This window comes from Onychostoma macrolepis, chromosome 21 (genome assembly GCF_012432095.1).
Source record: "Onychostoma macrolepis isolate SWU-2019 chromosome 21, ASM1243209v1, whole genome shotgun sequence".
Classification (NCBI taxonomy): Eukaryota; Metazoa; Chordata; class Actinopteri; order Cypriniformes; family Cyprinidae; genus Onychostoma; species Onychostoma macrolepis.
The window spans coordinates 24852240-24874561 of NC_081175.1; the positions used below are offsets into that span (position 1 = coordinate 24852240).

At 36.9% G+C, this 22322-nt stretch overlaps 2 protein-coding genes, 2 long non-coding RNA genes and 2 other non-coding genes across 6 annotated transcripts; 1 reads left to right on the forward strand and 5 right to left on the reverse strand.

The window, feature by feature from the left end:
• Positions 1-370: 370 nt before the first annotated feature.
• dipk1b (divergent protein kinase domain 1B) lies at positions 371-9506 on the forward strand. The gene is made up of 5 exons (XM_058758597.1): positions 371-932; positions 4185-4319; positions 5739-5846; positions 6304-6480; positions 8692-9506. Exons 1-5 carry the CDS (start codon positions 867-869, stop codon positions 9502-9504), a joined length of 1299 nt encoding a protein of 432 aa, XP_058614580.1. The 5' UTR covers positions 371-866; the 3' UTR covers positions 9505-9506.
• Positions 1554-2564, reverse strand: LOC131529087 (uncharacterized). The gene is made up of 3 exons (XR_009268001.1): positions 2476-2564; positions 1931-1967; positions 1554-1827 (listed from the first exon to the last, which is right to left on the reverse strand). It is a non-coding gene; the product is annotated as an uncharacterized LOC131529087 (long non-coding RNA).
• A 2704-nt stretch (positions 9507-12210) lies between the features above and the next one.
• LOC131529086 (uncharacterized) lies at positions 12211-16742 on the reverse strand. Its single transcript, XR_009268000.1, has 4 exons — positions 16603-16742; positions 15934-15992; positions 14878-14988; positions 12211-12351 (listed from the first exon to the last, which is right to left on the reverse strand). It is a non-coding gene; the product is annotated as an uncharacterized LOC131529086 (long non-coding RNA).
• On the reverse strand, positions 14702-14839 carry LOC131529567 (small nucleolar RNA SNORA17). The gene has a single exon (XR_009268136.1). It is a non-coding gene; the product is annotated as a small nucleolar RNA SNORA17 (small nucleolar RNA).
• Positions 15125-15254, reverse strand: LOC131529568 (small nucleolar RNA SNORA17). The gene has a single exon (XR_009268137.1). It is a non-coding gene; the product is annotated as a small nucleolar RNA SNORA17 (small nucleolar RNA).
• Positions 16743-16965: 223 nt separating the features above from the next.
• Positions 16966-22277, reverse strand: mrps2 (mitochondrial ribosomal protein S2). Its single transcript, XM_058758342.1, has 4 exons — positions 22157-22277; positions 21791-21904; positions 21079-21208; positions 16966-18212 (listed from the first exon to the last, which is right to left on the reverse strand). The coding sequence occupies exons 1-4, from the start codon at positions 22179-22181 to the stop codon at positions 17678-17680; spliced, it is 804 nt and encodes a 267-aa protein (XP_058614325.1). The 5' UTR covers positions 22182-22277; the 3' UTR covers positions 16966-17677.
• Positions 22278-22322: the final 45 nt, after the last annotated feature.

The window sequence follows — 22322 nt, forward strand, 5'->3', positions numbered from 1 at the left end:
TAAGCCCCATGGGGTTTTGATCTTACTTATAGGCTGTCCTAACGTATTTAAAATCAAAGATATGTATATATTTTTATTTTATATTTTATTGTATTCAATCACATTTAAAGCTATTTTGTCTTAATTATATCCTATTGTCTGTGGTCAAAGTTAATGGGTGTTCTTATGTTCTTTTATTAAAAAAAAAAGAAAAGAAGTTAAAGGTATTTAAAAATCGAAACTAAGTATAATTGTCTTATTTTCATTGTATTTTATTTGATATTTGAAGATTATTTGAAGACCTATTTTCCCTTTATTCTGTTGTAGTCAGATGACATTTAAAGAGACAGTGTTGTTTGTTTTCTGTCGGTAGCGTAAATCAGGGTCTCTTCCCCTTTAAGACGCTTTGTAGAGTCGCAGAGAGGCCGAGTCTCCAGCTGATCGTCAGTGATTCTCATTCCAGCACCATCTCAGACATCCACCGGATTCGCGCCGATCTTGGAGACAATACGTCCCTCGGTCTAAATAACGCGCAGATGTCAGAGCTGGTTTTTACCGCATCTTTGGCCGCGTCGCATCTCGTCGCGCGACGATGATGCCTGGAGCTCGCGCGTCTCTGGATGCAGCGCGTGCGCGCGTGTCCTTGAGTTGAGCTCCAGCTGCATGGGATATTTCTCCATCGCACGGCCGATTGCATCTCGAAACGAAAGCACATGGCGATAAAATAAGAGTAAATGTGTATTTTCGCTCTTGTGTGCGCTGGAGAACACCGCTGGAGAACACCGCTGGAGCGCCGCCTGTAATGGAGAAAACGAGATGAGAAAGTGAAGGCGTGTTTGGAAGAGCAATCTTTATTTGTGTTGTGCATCATCAGTGTTACTGTGAAGATGCCGAGGAGTTTACGCAGGCTGGTGCACCTGGTGCTCTTCTGTCCCTTATCTAAGGGTCTACAGGTAACTTTTTCACTAGAAAGACAATGTTTGGTTATATTTTTCCTTAAGATTTCGAAATAACACAAAAGTACTATGGTATTACCATGTTTTTGAGCATGACACCATGGTACGTGTTTCCTGGGCTTGGTATTACCATGAATACTACGTAAATAATATCGTGATACATGAACATGGAAGTCATTCAGCACCATGATAAGGAAAACTAGGGCTAGTTGTCACACATTTTACTCTATATATTAAATATTTCAATTTCAAAAATTTTTGCTCCGAAAAAAAAAAGTTTATGTTATATATGTTGCCATTTTGTGACAACATGCCCCGGTTATATAGGGGGAACCTGCCATAAAGTAACGTATTATAGGCTTTTCAATATGAAAAAAAATTATGTTAAAGGTAACATATAAAGGCATCAAATAATTAAAAAAAATGAAAATGCATGCATAACTGTACTCTGAAATAATGTCTTTGTGAGCCAGTGTGACAGTATACATTGTGTGATCCATATACATTAACATCACTGTAGCTTCTGTTTTATATCTATTGCATTTTTCAGATTTTTTTAAAAGGCAATGTTCATAAATCAAATGAAATAGGAATTGTCATTTTAATTGTCGCCGTTAATTCCAGCTTTAGCTAATCCACACACACACACACACACACACACGGCTGGTCAGAGTGCTTAATGCACACAGTATGCTGACAGTATTTCTGTAGATCCGCACTAAGAGCCCTCTTTCATAAGTGCACTCACTGTAAGTGCACACTGTGACCGTTTGAGATGGTGTAGGTCAACTCTGTCAGATTCATTGCTGAACTCTGCGCTGAAGATGTCACAGATGACAAATGCATCTTTCGTTTCTCTCTTACAAGAGAACGAAAACAGCAGGGATTCGACCTGAAGTTAAACAAAAGCACAGTTCCTCAGGTTAAGCAGACAACAGACCATTATTAAAGGGATAGCTCACTACAAAATGAAAATTCGGTCATTGTTTACTCACCTTCATGTTGTTGCAAACTTGTATGACTTTCTTTCCTCTGTAGAACACAAAAAAGGAAAAATTATTGTTTTAGTAGGATTTGCCCTCATGCAATTACAGTAGATGGGGACTGAGGTTTTCAGTCTTCAAGAATGATGCAAAAGCATTATAAAAATATCATAAAAGTAGTCTATATGACTTATACTCCATATTGCAAGTCTCCTGAAGCCATATAATAGTTTTATGCGAGGAACAGGGTGATATTGAAGTTACTGACTGATAAATTTGAGAACCGAATCAGTTCAATTTGTGAACAAACCATTTAGGCTGGAAATTAAGAACTACATCAGTGGATTCATTGAAATTGATGGGCTCAAAAGAATAATTAATTCATGCATACATCATGAACTTTAATGCATGTGCCAAGAAGTGGTAAATTAGGTGGAAAATTAATTACATTTTGGTAAAAAAAACTTTTTGCATGCTTTTAAAGCTTGAAAGCCTCATTCATTGTATTTGTAGAAATAGTTCACCCAAAAATTAAAATTTGCTTAAAATGTACTCACCCTCAGGCCATCCAAGATGTCTGTTAGTTAGTTTTTTCATCAGGAAATTTGGCATTAAATGACTTGCTCACCAATGGATCCTCTGCAGTGAATGGGTGCCGTCAGAACGAGAGTCCAAACAGCTGATTAAAACATCACGGTAATCCACAAGTAATCCATACCACTCCAGTCCATCAATTAACATCTTGTGAAGCAAAAAGCTGCATGTTTGTAAGAAACAAATCCATCATTAAAAACATTTTAACATCAAACTGTTGCTTCTGGCTAAAATATGAGTTCAAAATAACACTTTCTCCAGAAGTCATCTCATATAAATCAGGAGAGAAATATGCACAGATCAAACACAATTTACAAGCAAAAACAGTTCTAAACTAATATGTGGGTGGATTTTGATGTGAGAGGACAACAGGGGATGGACCTCAGGGAAGCATTATATAGAGGACTTGTATTTTGTCCAGAAACAACGGTTTAAGTTAAACACGGCTTGATGGATTTGTTTCTTACAAACACGCAGCTTTTCACTTCTCCAGACATTAATTGATGGACTGGAGTGGTGTGGATTATTGTGATGGACTCTCATTCTGACGGCACCCATTCACTGCAGAGGATCCAATGGTGAGCAAGTGATGTAATGCAAAATTTCTCCAAATCTGTTCCCACGAGGAAACAAACTCATCTACATCTTGGATGGCCTGAGGATATTTTCAGCTAGATTTTGTGTGAACCATCCCTTTAAAGGTTTCAGTGCATGTTTATACAGCATGAATGTATTTTAAAGTGCGCTGCAGTTGTTTTTTGGATTGCGTGTTCAGGCCTTTTTTTCAGCGAGCGCACACACACTGAGTGAATTTAGGTATCTAATAACAGTTGTCTGTATCAACAGGCAGTAATCAGATAAGTGTGTTTTCACAGTCACACAACACAAACACACACTGGTTTTCCCACTCCAGCACAGAGAACAGTTGCTGCCTTCAGCATTCACTGCCCTTTTACACCTGAAAACTGTCCAAGAGACTACATTTAATCTTGTTAGGGCACATGCTAATGACCACTAATATCTCTTTCTGTCACTTTCTCCCTCTCAGTCACTCAAAGTAGCATAAGCTGCTTTCACATTGCAAGCCAAGTTCTCAATTCTGATTTTATGTTCAAATAAATTTTTTTTGTGAGGTTTTTCAAATGACCTTTTAAATGTGGCACATGCCACATATGCATAAAACACCCCACCCTGGCATATTCATCGTAACGTTGTCATCACATTTCATAATGTAATTCAATATAATGTTTTCTTACTATATGAAAGTAGAACCACATTGTGCTTCCTTCTTACATTTCTGCTGTCACTGTTCAAAGCAAAACATTTGAGACTTAATGTACATCAATAAATGTTAAATTTTCATTTTAAATGAATATTTAAATTTTTTTTTACATTTTTCCTTTCTGTGTAATACTTAAGATAGTTTGTATTAAGTATTATAAATAATTTTATGAAATATGTAGTCAAAATATGTGAAAGGTTGAGTTAAGATATAAAAATGGCATGATTTTTACACTGAAGCCACTTTGCAAAATTCAGATGTATCCAATTTATTTCCATGTATGAAAGTGAAAATAAGATCTGCATTAAAAATGTAATACAAACGAGAGCTTATATATGTCGTGTGAAATATTGTTGTGTGTATATTTATGTTTTATCATGTCTCTTTCAGTCCCGTTTACCTGCAGTTAAGGTCAAGTACCTGTTGGTGGCATGGTTTGGGATTCTGGTGGCCAGCTGGGTGATCTATATGCAGTATTCCTCTTATTCAGAGCTCTGCAGAGGACACGTCTGTACCATACTCATCGTAAGTCACTGCATCCTCCATAATGCATGAGTTTAGGTGCACATCTCTTCCCATGAGCACCATTCCTCGCCACTTAGGAGAAACCAACATGGAATAGACAGGATTCGTCACTTTATTGCATTGCAGTTTAAGACAGAGAGTGAGTGTGAGGATGATTCATGATGATTGACAAACACTTCAGTGCGTTCAGATACAGTCCATACACACAGATGGTGTAATATTTATGCTGTTTTGCCTTCTAGTATTTCACTGACAGGAAGTCCTTGTGCATAACTGCAGAATGAGAGAGGAACTGGAAAATTAAAAGGAGGAAGCAAGAGAGTTGACAGATCATAATTATGCCATTATGGAAGCCGAACTTAAATATTCCCTTTTTTGAGGTAACAGTAGGCTAATTATGCAGTGTGATTGCGTTTAATCACAAATTCTGTATTCAGGATGTAAACAGAAACCCCTCAGGAAAGTAGAACTTCCTCTTACTGTGATGATTTACATTCACAGTCATATAGTTTTTCTTAAAAAGATTAGATGGTGCTTTTCAAAACAACTAAAGTGCATCGTAACTAGTGTGGTCAAGCTTCAAAATGAACCAAAAAAGTACCATAAAAGTTGGCCATACAACCTGTCTACTATATTCCAAACCTAGATTTAAAGGAATAGTTCACCCCAAAAAATGTAATACATTCTGATATCATTTACTCGCCCTCAAGGTGTTCCAAACCTGTATTCATTTATTTCTTCTGCTATACGCAGAAGAAGATATTTTGAAGAATATGGGTAACTAAACAGTTGCTGGTCCCCATTGACTTCCATAGTATTGAAAAATGGAAGTCAATGTCTACTGTCAACCGTTTTGTTATTTATTTTGTGTGAAAGAAATTCATACAGGTTTGGAACATCTTGAGGGAGAGTAAATGATGACAAATTTTCATTTTTGGGTGAACTATCCCTTTAAGGTACTAGTTGGTGAAAAACCTCACTTTGAGCAATGTTTTTATTTTTTGATGCGCCTTCCCTTTAAAAACCATTTTGGCTTTCAGAGCCTTAAAATAACATTAGAATATACATCTGTATATGTGTGTCAGTGTTGTAGTTTAGACACTTGGTGAGGCCGAGCGGAGGAAAAGCCCTTTTCAGCTCTTGTTTTGCAAAGTACACTTCGGTAGATATCAGAAATGAAAACAAGAAGGAAAAGCGAGAACACAGATGAAAAGTAGTAATATGCTGCCTTTAGGCTGATCTGTGCATTTGTGGGTCATCGTCTGCCCAAGCGCCAGTCCATCATGATGTCATGAAGCCCTCTGTCCTCTGACTGGCCAGTTTGTCCTCCGGTTGTTGGCACAAGGCTGTTAAATCAAGAAAAGATGACAAGATGTTTGTGGTTAATGCCTGTCTGTTTCCTGTGTGTGTGTGTTTCAGTGTGATCATTATCGCAGAGGTATTATCTCTGGGTCAGTGTGTAAGTCTCTCTGTGAGGAGAAAACTCTGTCTCTTCAACGCTGTCTTTCAACGTCACCGACGCACCAGGTAAACTCTCAAAAACACACAGATAATTGATTTGCACAAAAATAATTATATTTAAATGATGATTTTCCATACCAATTTTATTCCCAAAATAGGTAATGCCTCTAAAAATTTTACTTTATATTTGCTTTTATAAAAATTTGCTCTAGTCAATACGGCAATATATTAAATTATTTTGCTGGCTTGTTTTTTTAAAGTAATTAGTAGTATTATTGTTCATAGCTTTATTTACTACAAATTCTAGGTATAAATATTTTTCAGTTTAAATGATTTATTTATTTATTTATTTTTACATTACAGTAATATGTGGGGAAAGTATGATGTATAAATAATGCCACAAAACAAAACAAAAATATATATATATTTTTTTACATTGTTGGTCACAATGTGAAAAAAGGCATATATACAATTACATTTGGCACACATAATATGTATTTTTATGTAATGTACTATATTGCAGATATACAGTGCTGTGTGGAAGGAGAAAGCTGTATTGGTGAAGTGTGGGATTGAAGAGAGCATGAGAGGAGAAAACGGTCCTGACTCTCCACTACGGCATGACAACAGCCTCTACGATAAACCCACCCGCGGAACGTCAATGGATGAATTCAGAGCGATGCTGCATTCCTTTCTCAAGGTCTTTTTATCTACGTTTTTCTTCATTTTTCACAGTATACACAAATATAACAATAAATCAGACCTGTAGTTGACACAGAAACCAGTTTTATATTCTAGTTCTAGAACGCTTTAAATTCTAGATCTTGATGTTTTTAATTTGAACTTGAATTGTTGTGACCAGGGCTGGTAGATATAGCTAAAAAATATTGTATCTCAATATTTTACAATCTTTTGACGACAATGAATAGATGTCCCTATATGTGTGCATTTAATATGAACCATTATTTTAACCTAAGAGCCATTGTTTTCAAGCAGATTCAGAATGTTTAATTCAAATAAGATTCTATCTTAAAATCAGTGTTTCCACACAGTTATTCACTAAAAATCAGCATATATTATTTAATCATTTTGATTGATAAAAAAGCATTTTAATACATTACAAACAAATGTGACTCAAATGAACCATTGAATCAGCTTTCTGAAAGGGACAGTTTCACCAAAATTGAACTTGTCAACTCTCATGCCATCTTTGTCAATTTTAAACGTAACACATGGTATATTGCAATGATTTGCAATGTTGATAAATTGAATTCACCAATCAAATGCTCAGAAATATATCACGGTTATTCAATATATCACCCAGCTCTAGTTGTGACTGGTTGGAGATGTTTATGTCCTGCTTAGCAAAGCAGAAACGGATATAAGACAGTCTAACCCTCTCTGAGCTTTCGGCTGTTCCTCAAGGTCCCCTGTAGGAGGGTGAAAATGGAGAGAGCAGGGGAGGGAGTGGGGTACCAGGGAAGAGAAGCCAAAAATAACTGAAGGAGCTTGAAAAGGTCACAGCCAGAACAATACACTCACTCTCAGTGTCACAGGGGAGAACAACACTAACACACACACTTAAACACAACCCACACAAAGTGCTGTAAATGGCCGTGCATGCTTCAGTATACATGCATAATGCTAATAAAGACCGTGCTTTAAAGATCTCATTAAATATAAATGGGTTTTGTGGTTTGTAGTTCATGTAGGTTCATGTTGAGGCTAATCTGTATCTATATATCTACTAGCCACTACTAAAATTGACAAATTATATTTACGCTCTATCTCAGAAGAAAACAATCCAAAAATACTGACAATGATCTCACCTGACACAAATATATAGATTTTTCTCAAATTAAATGTTCTCTAGAATGAAACATCCCCTTCTCTAGAAATCGTACACACCACCCACCTCTGACTAGAAATAGAAAGTAGTAAATCATAGTTCATGACTGTGACGTAAGATAAAGGTTATTGTTGACTTTTTTTTTTTTTTTTTTTTAAAAGAACGAGACTTTCAATGTCCTACCCCCAATGAAGTGTGGAAAATTGCAGGAAATACAGTTGCTCTCATCACGCCATTTAACATGGCAATTTAAATTGCTATTCACATCTTATTTTTAGTTATTTTTTCAATAATTTGTTATATATTATTACTTATGTACAGGATTTGAAATTAATACCCTCCAACCCACCAAATGCGGGTAAAAATCAGCTGTGGCGGGTAATACTGTCAAATCACTAGCCAATTTGGCGGGTTACTTTGCGTAAATTGTTCAGTCATTAATTTATTGGGCAAGTTCATTTAAGCCAAATCTGTGCAAATACTGAACTTGTGGGTCATTTTGATATTAAATACAGTCTAATTGCACAGTATTTGCGCACATCTAGCTTACTTGAACATACCCGACAAATAGCGGTGTGGCGGGTGCACTTAGTCTCCTTTGCATTGAAGCAATAACGAAGAGACGAAAAACGACTGAAGACTCACCGGACGTGAGTGGCACGACAAAATACAATAGAACCCACTATGATCAGTGATTCTGTCTAAACTGGATGTGGCGCGACATGACAAATCCCCGACAATAAACTGATGCCTCGTTCCATTTATGACGTACTGACACAAAGTTCAAGTAATTTGCAATGCACGCTTTTTCACATCCAGTGTGGTCAGCCGCAAGCTTTTGGTTTATTTCAGTAATTTTTATTTTTATTTTTTGACTAGTGTAAGTTATAAATGGCCGGAAACTTAAATATTTAGTAGCCAAATTGGCTGGTTAGTGAAAAAGTTTATGTATGAACAATATAAAAATGTTGTAATTTGGATTACTAATAAATTATATTTAGTCTAGGAAATAAAACATTGGAGGTTCTAAAATCTCTTTCTCTCTTTTCCATTCATTCACAGGACAGTGTTGGTGAGCAATCATCTCTTAGCACTCTTGTAACTCGTGTGATTTCTCTGGCGGATGTCAACGGTGATGGTAAAGTTTCGTTGGCAGAGGCGAAATCTGTGTGGGCTTTGCTTCAGATCAATGAATTTGTTTTAATGGTGGCACTGCAAGATAAAGAACATGCTCCCCACTTGCTGGGCTTCTGCGGAGACCTTTACGTTACTGAACACGTAGCACACAGCGCCCTCTTCAGGCTGGAGGTGCCCGGTTGGTTGCAGCCAGTGTTTCCTGAGGCGCTGGGTGTCGCTCTTAACCAGTGGCTTGCTCCTGCGTGGCCACGCAGAGCCCGAATCACCATCGGCCTGCTAGAGTTTGTTGAAGAGGTATTCCATGGCGTATACGGAAGCTTCTACATATGTGACGCAAGCCCAAGGCGGGTCGGCTACAATGCAAAATACGACTTCAAAATGGCAGACCTTCAAAGCGTAGCATCGGAGGCAACCGTCAAGGGGTTCCTGCGAGGGAGAACTTGCGAGGCAAATGCCGACTGCACTTACGGGCGGGATTGTACCGCAACATGCGACCGATTGGCAAGGCAGTGCAACGTGGAGGTGGTGCAGCCCAACTTGGCCAAGGTGTGTGCGCTCCTGCAAGACTTCCTGCTCTTCGGAGCGCCGTCGGACCTGAGGGAGGACCTGGAGAAACAGCTACGCACCTGTGTGACTCTCAGCGGCCTTGCCTCACAGATGGAAGTGCACCATTCCCTTGTTCTGAACAACCTCAAAACACTATTGTGGAAGAAGATCTCAAATACCAAGTACTCTTGAGACCAACATTAGGGATGATCAATAGAAAGGCAAAGAAGAGCGAGAGAATCGGAGACTTCCAGAGAACAAAAGTAGGGTCAGTACAAATAAGTTCTGGAGGGCCAACAGAATAGCTGAACTCTGCGAGCCACTACGGACTTCAAATCTGTCAAACATCAATTGCGAACATAGGAGGTTGGTGAATGCAAGTTCAGAAAGGGCATGCACTACATCCCCAACCTGTTTTACTTCAAAAACTAAATTAAAGAACATTAAACCCTATAGAAACACCTATAGAAGACTCATTTTCTTCTGCCCAAAAGTTCCAAGGTGAAGACTGTCCAGTGGGAACAAAGACAACTGGAAGACATTTCTTTGACCATGCAGCCCCTTGCAAATTGTGTCATTTTTGGTGAACTTTTGGCGGCTGGGGATCCGGGCTGCAAGCACAAGGATAGGAGAGCTATTTCCAAGTAGAAGAAACCCAAGGAGTTTCCAAGAGGATAGTCTTGCTCTACATCCCCTTTCTCTTTTACTTTAGTTACTCAAATTAAGATCCTTTAACCCTAATAGGAAAAACCTTCAGAACAATCTCTTTCCTTTTGCCAAAATAGCCAAGTTAAGACTGTTTTTAATTGGAGAAAACCAACTGGAGGACATTTCTTTGACCATGTATCCCCTTCCAAATGATATCTTGAGTCCTGCTCGGTGGACTTGTGGGTAAGGATCTGGGCTGCAAGCACAAGGATAATAGGGTCAGTTCCAAGATTTATCCCAAGGAAAGGAGAGTTTCTGAGAGAACGGTCTTACTCTACATTCAAACCCTCTAGTTTACTTGAATGAGTCACCTGAAGACCCTTTAACCCTATTGCTACACCTTTAGAATAATCTCTTTCCTTTGGCTGAAAGGTCCAAGGTGAAGTTAGAATGTCCAGTAAGGAGCTAGAGGACATTTATTTAACCGTGCAACCCCTTCCAAAATGAGTCTTTCTTTTTTTTTTGGTGAACTTTTGGTTAAAGACCTGGGCTGCAAGCACAAGGATAGTAGGGCCAATTCCAAGAAGTAACCCAAAGAAAGAGTTTCTATGAGGATGGTCTTGCTCTACAACCACGACACCTTTAAGCAAGATGCGCAACTTTTAGTTGCAACAGTAGGATTGTTCCTGGAACGCTGAGTCGCTTTTTGAAGGATAAAATGTAACCACACCCGTTTAGACTGTCAGCTCAGAGGAATATGGATCTTAAGCAATGTTTGGAAGCACCCTTCCTTTGAAGTCAGGAAATGTTGGGACTCTACGCCAAAACCTGCAACACAACCAAGACGTCTACACTGAATTCATGAAATAGGAACGAGTGAAGGTTATAGATCGTGTCTTTTTACAGGGTGTATGTTGTGTTCTGGGAGGATGTTTCTCTCATGTTGTAGTTTTCACAGGAAGGATACTGCTTTTTCAAGCGGTCTGGAGAGTTTGTGATGGGATTTGTACTTGAACTGTGAAATTACTTACCGTGTTTCTCAGGGTTTGTGTGCTTATGTCTGAATGTGTTTGGAACAAGATTACCATTAACTTTAAACCTAGATGAAATGGAATTCTGTTGTTACGGTAAACAAAGTACAGAGTTTGAGGAATCAAGGGCCAGTGACTGTGTATGCGCAGGATTATAAAACACATCTACATATAAACCTGAAAGTGTGTGTGCATAATGTAAACATCTTCTTGACTCACAGTAGGCAGTTTTATAAACCTCTTACACTAGCCTAACAAATCAAATCTCAAATCGCATTTCATTAATACTAAACAACTGGCACATTCCACAAATAACCAAGAAGAAGTTCCAAGTGCACATTTAAAAACCTGTTTCCTCTTTTCACTTTCAAGATCATTCTTCTCCTCGGAATTGTGGGAATGGTCCTGAAATGTTGTTTCTGCAGATCCATGTACATGTGATTTTGAGCTGATTTTGCAGACATGAGACACAAAGGACGATGAGCTTTTGTCATCTAGTGTGCACTAGGCTTTAGTACAGTTTCACATTGTTATGAATGAAGTGATTTTATGTACTATTAAGTCATGTTCATTTTATTTTGCGCCTCTGTAAGGAGAGCAGCACAATTAGCATGGGGCCTTGTTAGGGCTCCTAAATACTAATTTATTTTACCTCCAACAGATATTATTCATCGAGTAAATGTTTGAAACTTAAATTGTGCGTATGGTGTGTTTTTTTTTTTGTTTTTTTTGGTGAAGCACAGGTACACAAAGTACAGCACTTTTTCGAAGGACAAACACAACAGCACGTATCCTTTTACTCGACCTTTAGAAAGAAACAAGGAATCAGCATATATTAGTCCAGGGAGGCCTCCCAAAACCACCTCGCCTTTAAAAGGACACATTACCAACAGGACCAAAACATGTAAATTCACATAATGGACAAACCTGAAACAACCTGTTATTTATTTTATTTTTTTCATGGTACTAATAAACAAGGAAAATTACATTTGTCATTTTGTTAGTTTCATAAAATATGCTATAATTAAAAACTGCATTATAAGCATAGCTTGCTTTATAAATTATATAACAAAAAACATAGCATCAAAACTCAGTGGGTTTATTTTGTGATAATGACTAGTTGACATGTCCTTCAAAATAAATAAATCAATGGATTATTGATTTGAAACAATTGTACAGTTCGTGGCTCGTTCAAAAAAATAAAGAAATGTCATGCACTAATGTGGGTGATGATCGGATGATGTTGTTCAGCTCTTCCAAAAAGCAAATGGAGATCGACAGCTGCAGACACAGGTGTGTAACACACAACAGGTGTAAATGTTGCAGTCAGCTGACTTGTTCCATGTGGTTTGTCACATTCCTGAAATTAAAGCAAGATAAAGGTTAAAGCGATGCTCCATTTTTGAGAAAGTAAAAATAATCACAATGCACTTAACACAAAGCATGTGGTTTCATCAGCAGGAGAGACCTGAACACTTTTTCTCTGCACTGGTTTGAGGGGAAATCTGTGAAATTATTTATTTTTGACCCTTATTTAACCCTGTAGAGTCTGACATATTAAATATTAGGCCAATTTTTAATGGAACCGTTGATTAGACAAAATAAAAAAAATAATGTTGCATATGTGCATTTTTTGAGAATCAAATAGTTGATAGACCAAGCTTTTAATGCACATATAGTATGATAACGTGAGAATATAGAGTTTGATTAAAAACAATTTTATTCAGACCCAAACTAAGTAAAATGATGGAATTTGGTGCTGTTGTTATTTATATGGAAAAAAGTAGAAGAAATTCTGATTGCTTGAAAATCAATTACATTAAATGCATATAAATATCAGTGTTCATATCTCCCAATAATAATAATAATAATAATAAGTCTTTGTAAGATGGATTATATTTATGCTTTATGATCAGAATATATAATGCGAAGCAATACAATGATGACCAAATAAACGTTCCTCAAAAGCCTGATGATCATATTTGATACATTTTGACATGTTTTTTCTAAAAACTGATGTATGGGTAATCAAGTAAACCTATGCTGCTTCAGTCCAATAAGTGTTCATCTTGAAATATTACTATAAATATAAATAGCGCAGATACCAGCATAACAGCCATGTACAGTTGTATGGAAATGGGAAAGACTGGTCTATTATTTTTTTTTTTTTTTTGTTATCAACATTTTTATTTATTTTTATACATAACATCCAAAAAATAAATAAATAAATAAATAAAAATAAAAAACAACAACAGACACATACTCAATATCTCAAAGTCCAATCAAAGGGAGGGAAAGAGGGAAAGGCAAGAGAAACACAAAAGTCACTCCTTTATACAGTCACGTATATCAAAAAGAAAGCACTGCCAAGCATCGATGGTAGAAGGCTTGGCCCCATTGATTCGTGCTGTTGTACATTCACAAGCCACTATGTGCAGGAGACTACGGATCCAATATGTTTTTCCACACATGTGCGGTGTAAACCAGTTTTGTATTATTGTCTTCTTCGCAGCTGTAAAACCAGCAAACATCATTCTCTTTTGCATTGAGGTTATACAGAGATCAGAATCATCATTAAGAAGACACAAACTTGGATTAACAGACCAATCCATTTGCAATAAGGATGATAAAACCAGGTTTACATGTGTCCATAGACTGATGACGACAGGACATTCCCAAAACATATGCAGAAAAGTACCTGATGATGTAGTATTACATATATGGCAGTTGAGATTCGGTTGTAGTTTCATTTTAAATCTTTTGTAAGGAGTTATGTATGCTCTATGAATGACTTTGAAGTGAATAAGACGATGAGCCAGATTTTTAGATGTTAAACTGAGATTAGACCACACTCTCTCCCAGTCGACAGATAAATTAAGGTCAGATAATTCCCTATTCCAAATAGTTTGAATAGAAAGAGGTTTTGTAACGCAATCAATAATCTTACTATATATTAAAGAAACAGACGGCCGACCAACAGATGGTGCAATCCAATCTTGCATAGGATGAGAGGAGATGGGAGATGCCCAAGGAACTCCATACGCTTTGAGAGCAGAACGTAACTGAAGAAAGACAAAATATGCGGATGCTGGTAGACAAAATTTGGTTCTTAATGTCTGAAATGAACATAGGCCCTGGTTATCATATATATCACCGCATGTGTTTACACCTAAAGAGGACCAAGAGGGTTGGACAAATGGACGATTTCCGCATACAAAATTAAAATTGTGCCATAAAGGTGTACTATTACAAAATTTGAAGGTTCCTCCTATCCGACGTTCCACCGTTTTCCAGATTTTAATAGAGTTGGCCACAACCGGACCAAATTTATATTTATCCCCTTTTTTTCCTGTGCCAGTAAATAACATATCTTGGAGTCTATTTGGTTTAACCTTGTCAGCTTCAATCACTCTCCAAGAAACTGTAGATTGAGGATCAACCCAATTATGAAGAGCCTTAAGCTGGAACGACCAATAATACAGTTCAAAATTTGGTACAGCCAGTCCTCCTGCGCTATTAGGATGTTGTAATGTGGTAAGCTTAATTCTGGGGCATTTATCATTCCAGATAAATTTAGAAATTATGGAGTTAATCTCCTTAAAATAACCTGGAGGGAGACTGGTCTATTATTTAAACTTGCTCTGTTTGTTGGGTCTTTAAGATGAGGTTACAGGATTCACATCCCTGCTTGAAACAGGGTCTCGTGCTGGTTTGTAGGGGCTGTCACTCATTCTTTGCACTGTGGAATTATGGGTACAAAGTGTAGTTTCTAGCGCCCTGCTGCTCTTTGCTTCCTCCTGACACAGACACAGCACATTCAGCTGTGCTGCAACGCCTCGAGGAGCAACAATGTGTGTGTGTGTGTGTGTGTGTGTGTTTTACTTACTATTCCAGCTTGCTGTAGAGTCGACCTTAGACGGAGTTAGTCTGAGTTTCGGAGCATACTGTTTTAAGACTCTAGGTCACAGTGCAGCTCCATTTCATCCATTTCTTGTGTCTGTTTTGGATTCATGAGTCACATTGCAAAAACACATTAGAATCTACAATACCCAAATACAAAGAAACATTGATGGGGAATAACAGAGCATTTGGAAAGGGCTTCACAGACTAACACACACAGAGGTCTGGGTTGGGTTATCCGGCCTCGTTCCAAGCCCCCGGTCCACCATACAGGACAGCAGGGTCGATCGCAAGCCAGTTTCTTTCTGCCCACTTTTAGCACAACAGTGGCATCACTGCCAGAGCTACGTCTCATGGGGCAAAACCCGGAGCACACACACACACAACTACACACACTGTTACATGAGATTGCACACATGATGTGTAGTTGAAGTGGCATGTCAAGCTAGACTTCATCAAATACATTTTTCTGATTTTTATATAATTATTATGCAGTTTTATGATATTGAGAGATTATGTTTTTTCAATTTTATAAATATAGCTAAGTTTGGGGTCAATATGCTCACCAATGCTGCATTTTTAAATCAAAAATACAGTAAAAACAGTAATATTGTGAAATAAAAAAATTGTACAATAAAAAATTATTTAAAATAATTATGTGAATATATTTTAAAATGTAATCTATTCCTTTGATGCAAAGCTGAATTTTCAGAATATTACTCAAAGTGTCACATGATCCTTCAGAAATCATTCACTGTCACGTTTTCATCAATTTAACGCATCCTTACTGAATAAAAGTATTTTTTAACGTAATGTATTGACCCCAACATTTTAATCTAAATTGTTAATTAAAATGTGAAAAATTAAGTACAATTTAAAAACCAAAACTAAAAATGATCAGCTGTGATCATGATTAAGTGTTTTATAGATAACATATTATTTACTTACTAAATTCAACTTATTTTAAAGTGTAACATAATTAGTCCTTCAGCAGAGACCCATCGTATATGCTTTAAATATTGCTGACAACATAAATCCTTACCTGGTGGTAGAATATCATGGTGGTTTCCAAACAGGAAGAAAAGGTTCTTCATTCAGGGTCTGTAGTAGAATTAAAACGTGATTATATATTTATTTCTGTATATTAGACCCCTCACTAGAGTGGGTTCAGTGTGTTTCCAGCTCTTTCCACTGTGATTGACAGCAGCGAGTGTTAAACATATTGCGCCCCCTACCGACACGAGCACGCTACTGCGTCAACTCAAAAGGCAGCGCTGCTGTGTCCAAGAATAAAAATAACCCACAGTACATGGCAACCCTGTTAGATTATTAATATTTGAAGTGCAGATTTCAGGTTGTTTGCACTGCACAGCAACGTTTTGGCGTTAAACTACAGGCTGGTCGCGCGCAACACGTGGGCGGTTTCAGCCAGCTTTTAAAGCAGGAAGGTGACCCCATTATTACGAGTTATTATGCATGTAAACATTGCTTATGTAACAATCGACCATAATTTACTGCGCTTAACGCAACCTCAAGTCAATACTACTACACACCATATTATTATACGCCAAGCTCTACCATTACCAAGTATTCTAATGCACATGATCTTATACAGTATTAATAAAGAAAATACGTATACTGTATATAATTAAATCGAAAGCCAAGTAGTTTACATTGTTAAATCAAGACACATTATAGTTGTTGTTCTCACCTTCATCGTAGAATGAATAAAGAACAAATCCAGTCAAGAGGAATGGCTAAAGCTATTTATATACAGTAGTAGAACTACGGCAAACCTGCTGGACCAGAAAAGGCCGATTTACAGAGCACCGAATTAACGTCTGAATCCCGCCCCCAAAAGCGTTGAGACGAAGGTTTTCTTAATGTTTCAATATGACAAAAAATAAAAATAAAATACTATTATAATTAATAAAACCTATTTTAAATGACTGCTAGTGGCACCATTATTTAACCGGACAATTAAAATTCGGTTTAAAAGTCAAACCGCCTCTGAAGGTAATTTGAAAACTGACATTTATGCACATAAGTACATGAAGTAAACATCCCATTTTGGATTTGTGAAACTTTATTGGGTTCACATAACAAGAAATCAATGGAAATTGATTAAAAAGCAATAAATATTCAGCTTGAAATCAGTGGATTTTACATTTTCCAATGAAGCTGGACATCTTTAGTTCTGTATATGAGCCCATTGCTGCCAAAGAATAAATAAATAAAGGTAATTGCGAATTTTTATCTAACAGTTCCGCCTTTTTCTCCTCACAAGAGTTTGTATCTCACAATTCTGAGAATTCTCGGAATTGTGAGGGAAAAAAAATCTAAATTGCGAGATTTAAACTCAGTTATGACATAAAGTCCGATTTGTGAGATAAAAAGTAGCCATTACTTTTTTTAAATTAAATGTCGGGAAAAAATTAATTATGAGATGAAGACTCAGAAATCTGAGAAAAATATTTGTATTGCAGGATATAAACTAAGAATTGTAAGTTTTTTCTTGAAATTCCAGGTTTACAAAAGAAACAGGAAAAAAAAAGTCTGTGAGATAAAAAGTTGCAATTACCTTTTTTTATTCTGTTGCAGAAACAGGCTTCCGTAGTACTAGAATGGTCACTTGTTTTAAGTTTTTAGGTACTGAACTTTAATCAAAATAATACATTAACATGATTGAATTGTTACTTTTTGGACTCATATTTCCACTGAACTTTCTATGCGAGGACAACATACACATCCACACAAACTCTGATAGAGATGTTCGTTGACCTGCTTCATACTGAGGATGAAATCCCCTTGAGAAGCTCCATCTGTCTCCTCTTGTCCTTTGCTCTGTTAATGGTCATTTTAAATAGCCGGCAGTACATCTCCATGGCAACAGGAGTGTCATCGTTGCCGGGCACTGGGTGCGTGATGAGACTGGGGTTACAGTTAGAGTCCACAATCCCCACCGTGGGAATATTCATTTTGGCCGCGTCCCGGATGCCGACGTGCTGCTGGAAGACGTTATTGAGCGTGGAGAAGAAAACTATGAGGTCTGGCAGCCGGATGCCGGGGCTGTACTGGACGGGGGCGTTGGTGAGCAGGCCACCCTTCCAGTAGCGTGTGTGAGCGTATTCGCCACACTCTTGCGCCGTCGTCTCTATCAGGTGACCAAACTGCCGTCTGCGGCTGACGAACAGGATGATGCCGCCACGGTACGCCACGTGAGCCGTGAAGTTCAGCGCCCGCTGCAGGTGTTCTGCTGTCTGCTCCAGATCAATGATGTCTATATCGAGACGAGAACCAAACAGATATGGTTCCATCAGCCTATACAGAGAAACACACATTAGCATTCAGAAAGAAAGTTCAGATTCTGTGACATTTGTCATGCTTTTTGTATGCAAGTGTGTGTGTGTACATAAAAAAAAAAAAAATATATATATATATATATATATATAGTAGTCAAAATTTGAAGTGGATCAAAGCCTTTCATCAAACCTAAAACCAAAATGTGTTCTTGTCTTAGGGCAACTTTGATTAACTTTTTTGATCCACTTCAAATGTTGAATACTGTATATAATAGAAATAGAAAAAAATTGTATAAATGCATAGCTTCATTTATGTGTAAGTGTGTGTGTGTTATATATACACATATATATACAGGTGCTGGTCATATAATTAGAATATCATCAAAAAGTTGATTTATTTCACTAATTCCATTCAAAAAGTGAAACTTGTATATTATATTCATTCATTACACACAGACTGATATATTTCAAATGTTTATTTCTTTTCATTTTGATGATTAGAGCTTACAGCTCATGAAAGTCAAAAATCAGTATCTCAAAATATTAGAATATTACTTAAGACCAATACAAAGAAAGGATTTTTAGAAATCTTGGCCAACTGAAAAGTATGAAGATGAAAAGTATGAGCATGTACAGCACTCAATACTTAGTTGGGGCTCCTTTTGCCTGAATTACTGCAGCAATGCGGCGTGGCATGGAGTCGATCAGTCTGTGGCACTGCTCAGGTGTTATGAGAGCCCAGGTTGCTCTGATAATGGCCTTCAGCTCTTCTGCATTGTTGGGTCTGGTGTCTCTTATCTTCCTCTTGACAATACCCCATAGATTCTCTATGGGGTTCAGGTCAGGTGAGTTTGCTGGCCAATCAAGCACAGTAACACTATGGTCATTGAACCAGCTTTTGGTACCTTTGGCAGTGTGGGCAGGTGCCAAGTCCTGCTGGAAAATGAAATCAGCATCTCCATAAAGCTTGTCAACAGAAGGAAGCATGAAGTGCTCTAAAATTTCCTGGTAGATGGCTGCGTTGGCTGTGGACTTCAGAAAACACAGTGGACCAACACCAGCAGATGACATGGCAGCCCAAATCATCACTGACTGTGGAAACTTCACACTGGACTTCAAGCAACATGGATTCTGTGCCTCTCCACTCTTCCTTCAGACTCTGGGACCTTGATTTCCAAATGAAATGTAAAATTTACTTTCATCTGAAAAGAGGACTTTGGACCACTGAGCAACAGTCCAGTTCTTTTTCTCCACAGCCCAGTTAAGATGCTTCTGACGTTGTCTCTGGTTCAGAAGTGGCTTGGTAGCCCTTTTCCTGAAGGCGTCTGAGCGTGGTGACTCTTGATGCACTGACTCCAGCTTCAGTTCTCTCCTTGTGAAGCTCTCACAAGTGTTTGAATCGGCTTTGCTTGACTGTATTCTCAAGCTTGCGGTCATCCCTGTTGCTTGTGCACCTTTTCTTACCCAAATTCTTCCTTCCAGTCAACTTTGCATTTAATATGCTTTGATACAGCACTCTGTAAACAGCCACACCTTTCAGTAATGACCTTCTGTGACTTACCCTCTTTGTGGAGGGTGTCAATGTTCGTCTTCTGGATCATTGCCAAGTCAGCAGTCTTCCCATTATTGTGGTTTCAAAGAACAAGAGATACCCAGAATTTATACTGTAGGGATGGTCATTTATTCAAACTCAAATGTAAATATTGTAATATTTTGAGATACTGATTTTTGACTTTCATGAGCTGTAAGCTCTAATCATCAAAATTAAAAGAAATAAACATTTGAAATATATCAGTCTGTGTGTAATGAATGAATATAATATACAAGTTTCACTTTTTGAATGGAATTAGTGAAATAAATCAACTTTTGATGATATTCTAATTATATGACCAGCACCTGTATATATATATATATATATATATATATATATATTAGTGCTGTCAAACGATTAATCACGATTAATATCAGCCAAAATAAAAGTATGTTTACATAATGTGTGTGTGTGCGGTGTATATTTATTATGTATATATAAATACAAACACATGCATGTATATATTTAAGAAAAATATGTTATGTTTATATGTTAAATATATTTATATATAATATAAAATATAAATATATAAATGTATATGCATGTAAATATTTCCAGAATATATGCTGTATGTGAGTGTATCTATATATATATAGATAATATATATATAATAAATATACACAGCGCACACACATATATTATGTAAGCAAAAACTTTTATTTTGGAATACGATTAATTGCGATTAATCGTTTGACAGCACTAATATATATATATATATATATATAAATGCATAGATTCCATGTAGTTTCTCAATTATACACACACACAGTTACAAATAAATTAAAGTAATAAAAAATTTATATAAATTATATAAAAACTGAATGTACTATTCATTATAAGAGTTATATTATTATAATTAATACAATAATGATTATAAGAAACAACATGTCACACTGAATATTTGATATAGTTATCATTTACTCACTATAATGTTGTTCCAAACCCATAAGACTTTGGTTAATCTTTGAAACACAAATTAATTTGCAAATGAATTTTTAATGAAACCTGAGAGATTTCTGTCCCTCCTTTGAAAGTCCAGGTAAACAAAACTTAAATGATCCAACAAGGTTATAAAGGTGTCATAAAATGGCCTTTTATTTACATCCACTTGATTCATATGGATTTGTTTTAGGATGCCATTTAACCTTTTTGGATTGATCTCTTTAAACAATATCTTTAATTGTTTTTCAAAGATGAGCAAAAGTCTCATGGGTTTGGAAATACATGAGAGTAAGTGAATGATGGCAACATTTTAATTTTGGGGTGAACTATCCCTTTAATGTGAATAACCCACCTATGCCGGCAGCCTTTCTTATGTCCAAGATGGACACGGGCTTCAAACAGGTCCTTCATGCTGAAGAGCTCAGACAAGTGGAAATAGTCTGGTTGAGTGAGGGGGAAGTTCAGGATCCTCTCTGTAGCAGCTGAACATATAATACAAACATATAAAAACAATAAGGAGCTTTGAATGAACATTATATATTACAACCTCTTTATAAGAGTCAAGTTTTTTTTTACAGTGCTTTTAACATCATCTTCAGTTCTTTACAGAAAAAACATACATCAAGCACATATTTACATTAAAGTCTACATTCCAAATTAAGAGGGATAACTCTATAAGCAAGCTGACTCTTTATGTAACATCTGTATTAATTTAGGTGAACACAATTAAACAATAAGTGGAAATCAAACACTGATCGGTAACAGATTTTGTGTTGGAAAAGACTGAAATTATAAATGTAATTTATTTACTAAATTAAGTTTTTATCCACTATAGTACTGCACTGTTTTATGTATTAATTACCCGTTTATTTTTAAACAATATTTACATTTATTTTAAAGAAATAATTATTTTTTCTCTAGACGTTTTACAGGGACCCCTGACACTGTGGCCCCAAGGTAAAATTCATTTTCTGTACTATAAACTGACAGAACCTATATCTCTAGGTGGCTGGGTTTTATATATTCTGTACGCATGTGTCATGATCGCTTCATGACAGTCTCACCGGTGTCTGGCGCTGCTGCCGGTGATTTGACTGCAGCTGCTGCGGAGCTGAATGTCTGTCCGTGACATGAGAACACAGCAGAGACCAACCGAGGGCTCCGGAGAACCTGCCTTACTAAAACCGATCATATTAAATTAATTCATTAAAAGATACATGCATTTTCATCCAAAGTCTGTTGCAAAGCTGCTCAGAAAGTCACTATAAAATCTCGATAGTCACGTAATTTCACACGTAATGTTTTATATCACTGTAAATCACAAGCAAGTCATTATATTATAATGTTGTTAATTGTTACTATAATATGGTTTACATCATAAAATCTACTTTAAGTGTATTAACATGAAATAAAAACACGTTTTATTTCACCTCCAGTTAAGACGCCCGCTGCCATGTTTCCGTTCGAGCTCCGCCCACTGAGCGTAAGGAAGAGTGCAGGATTGTGGGTAATGGTGTTCCATACAGTGCTTTGGACTGATAAAACCGTTGCATTGCACACCACACAAACCACAAATACCACAATGGCCCAGTGATT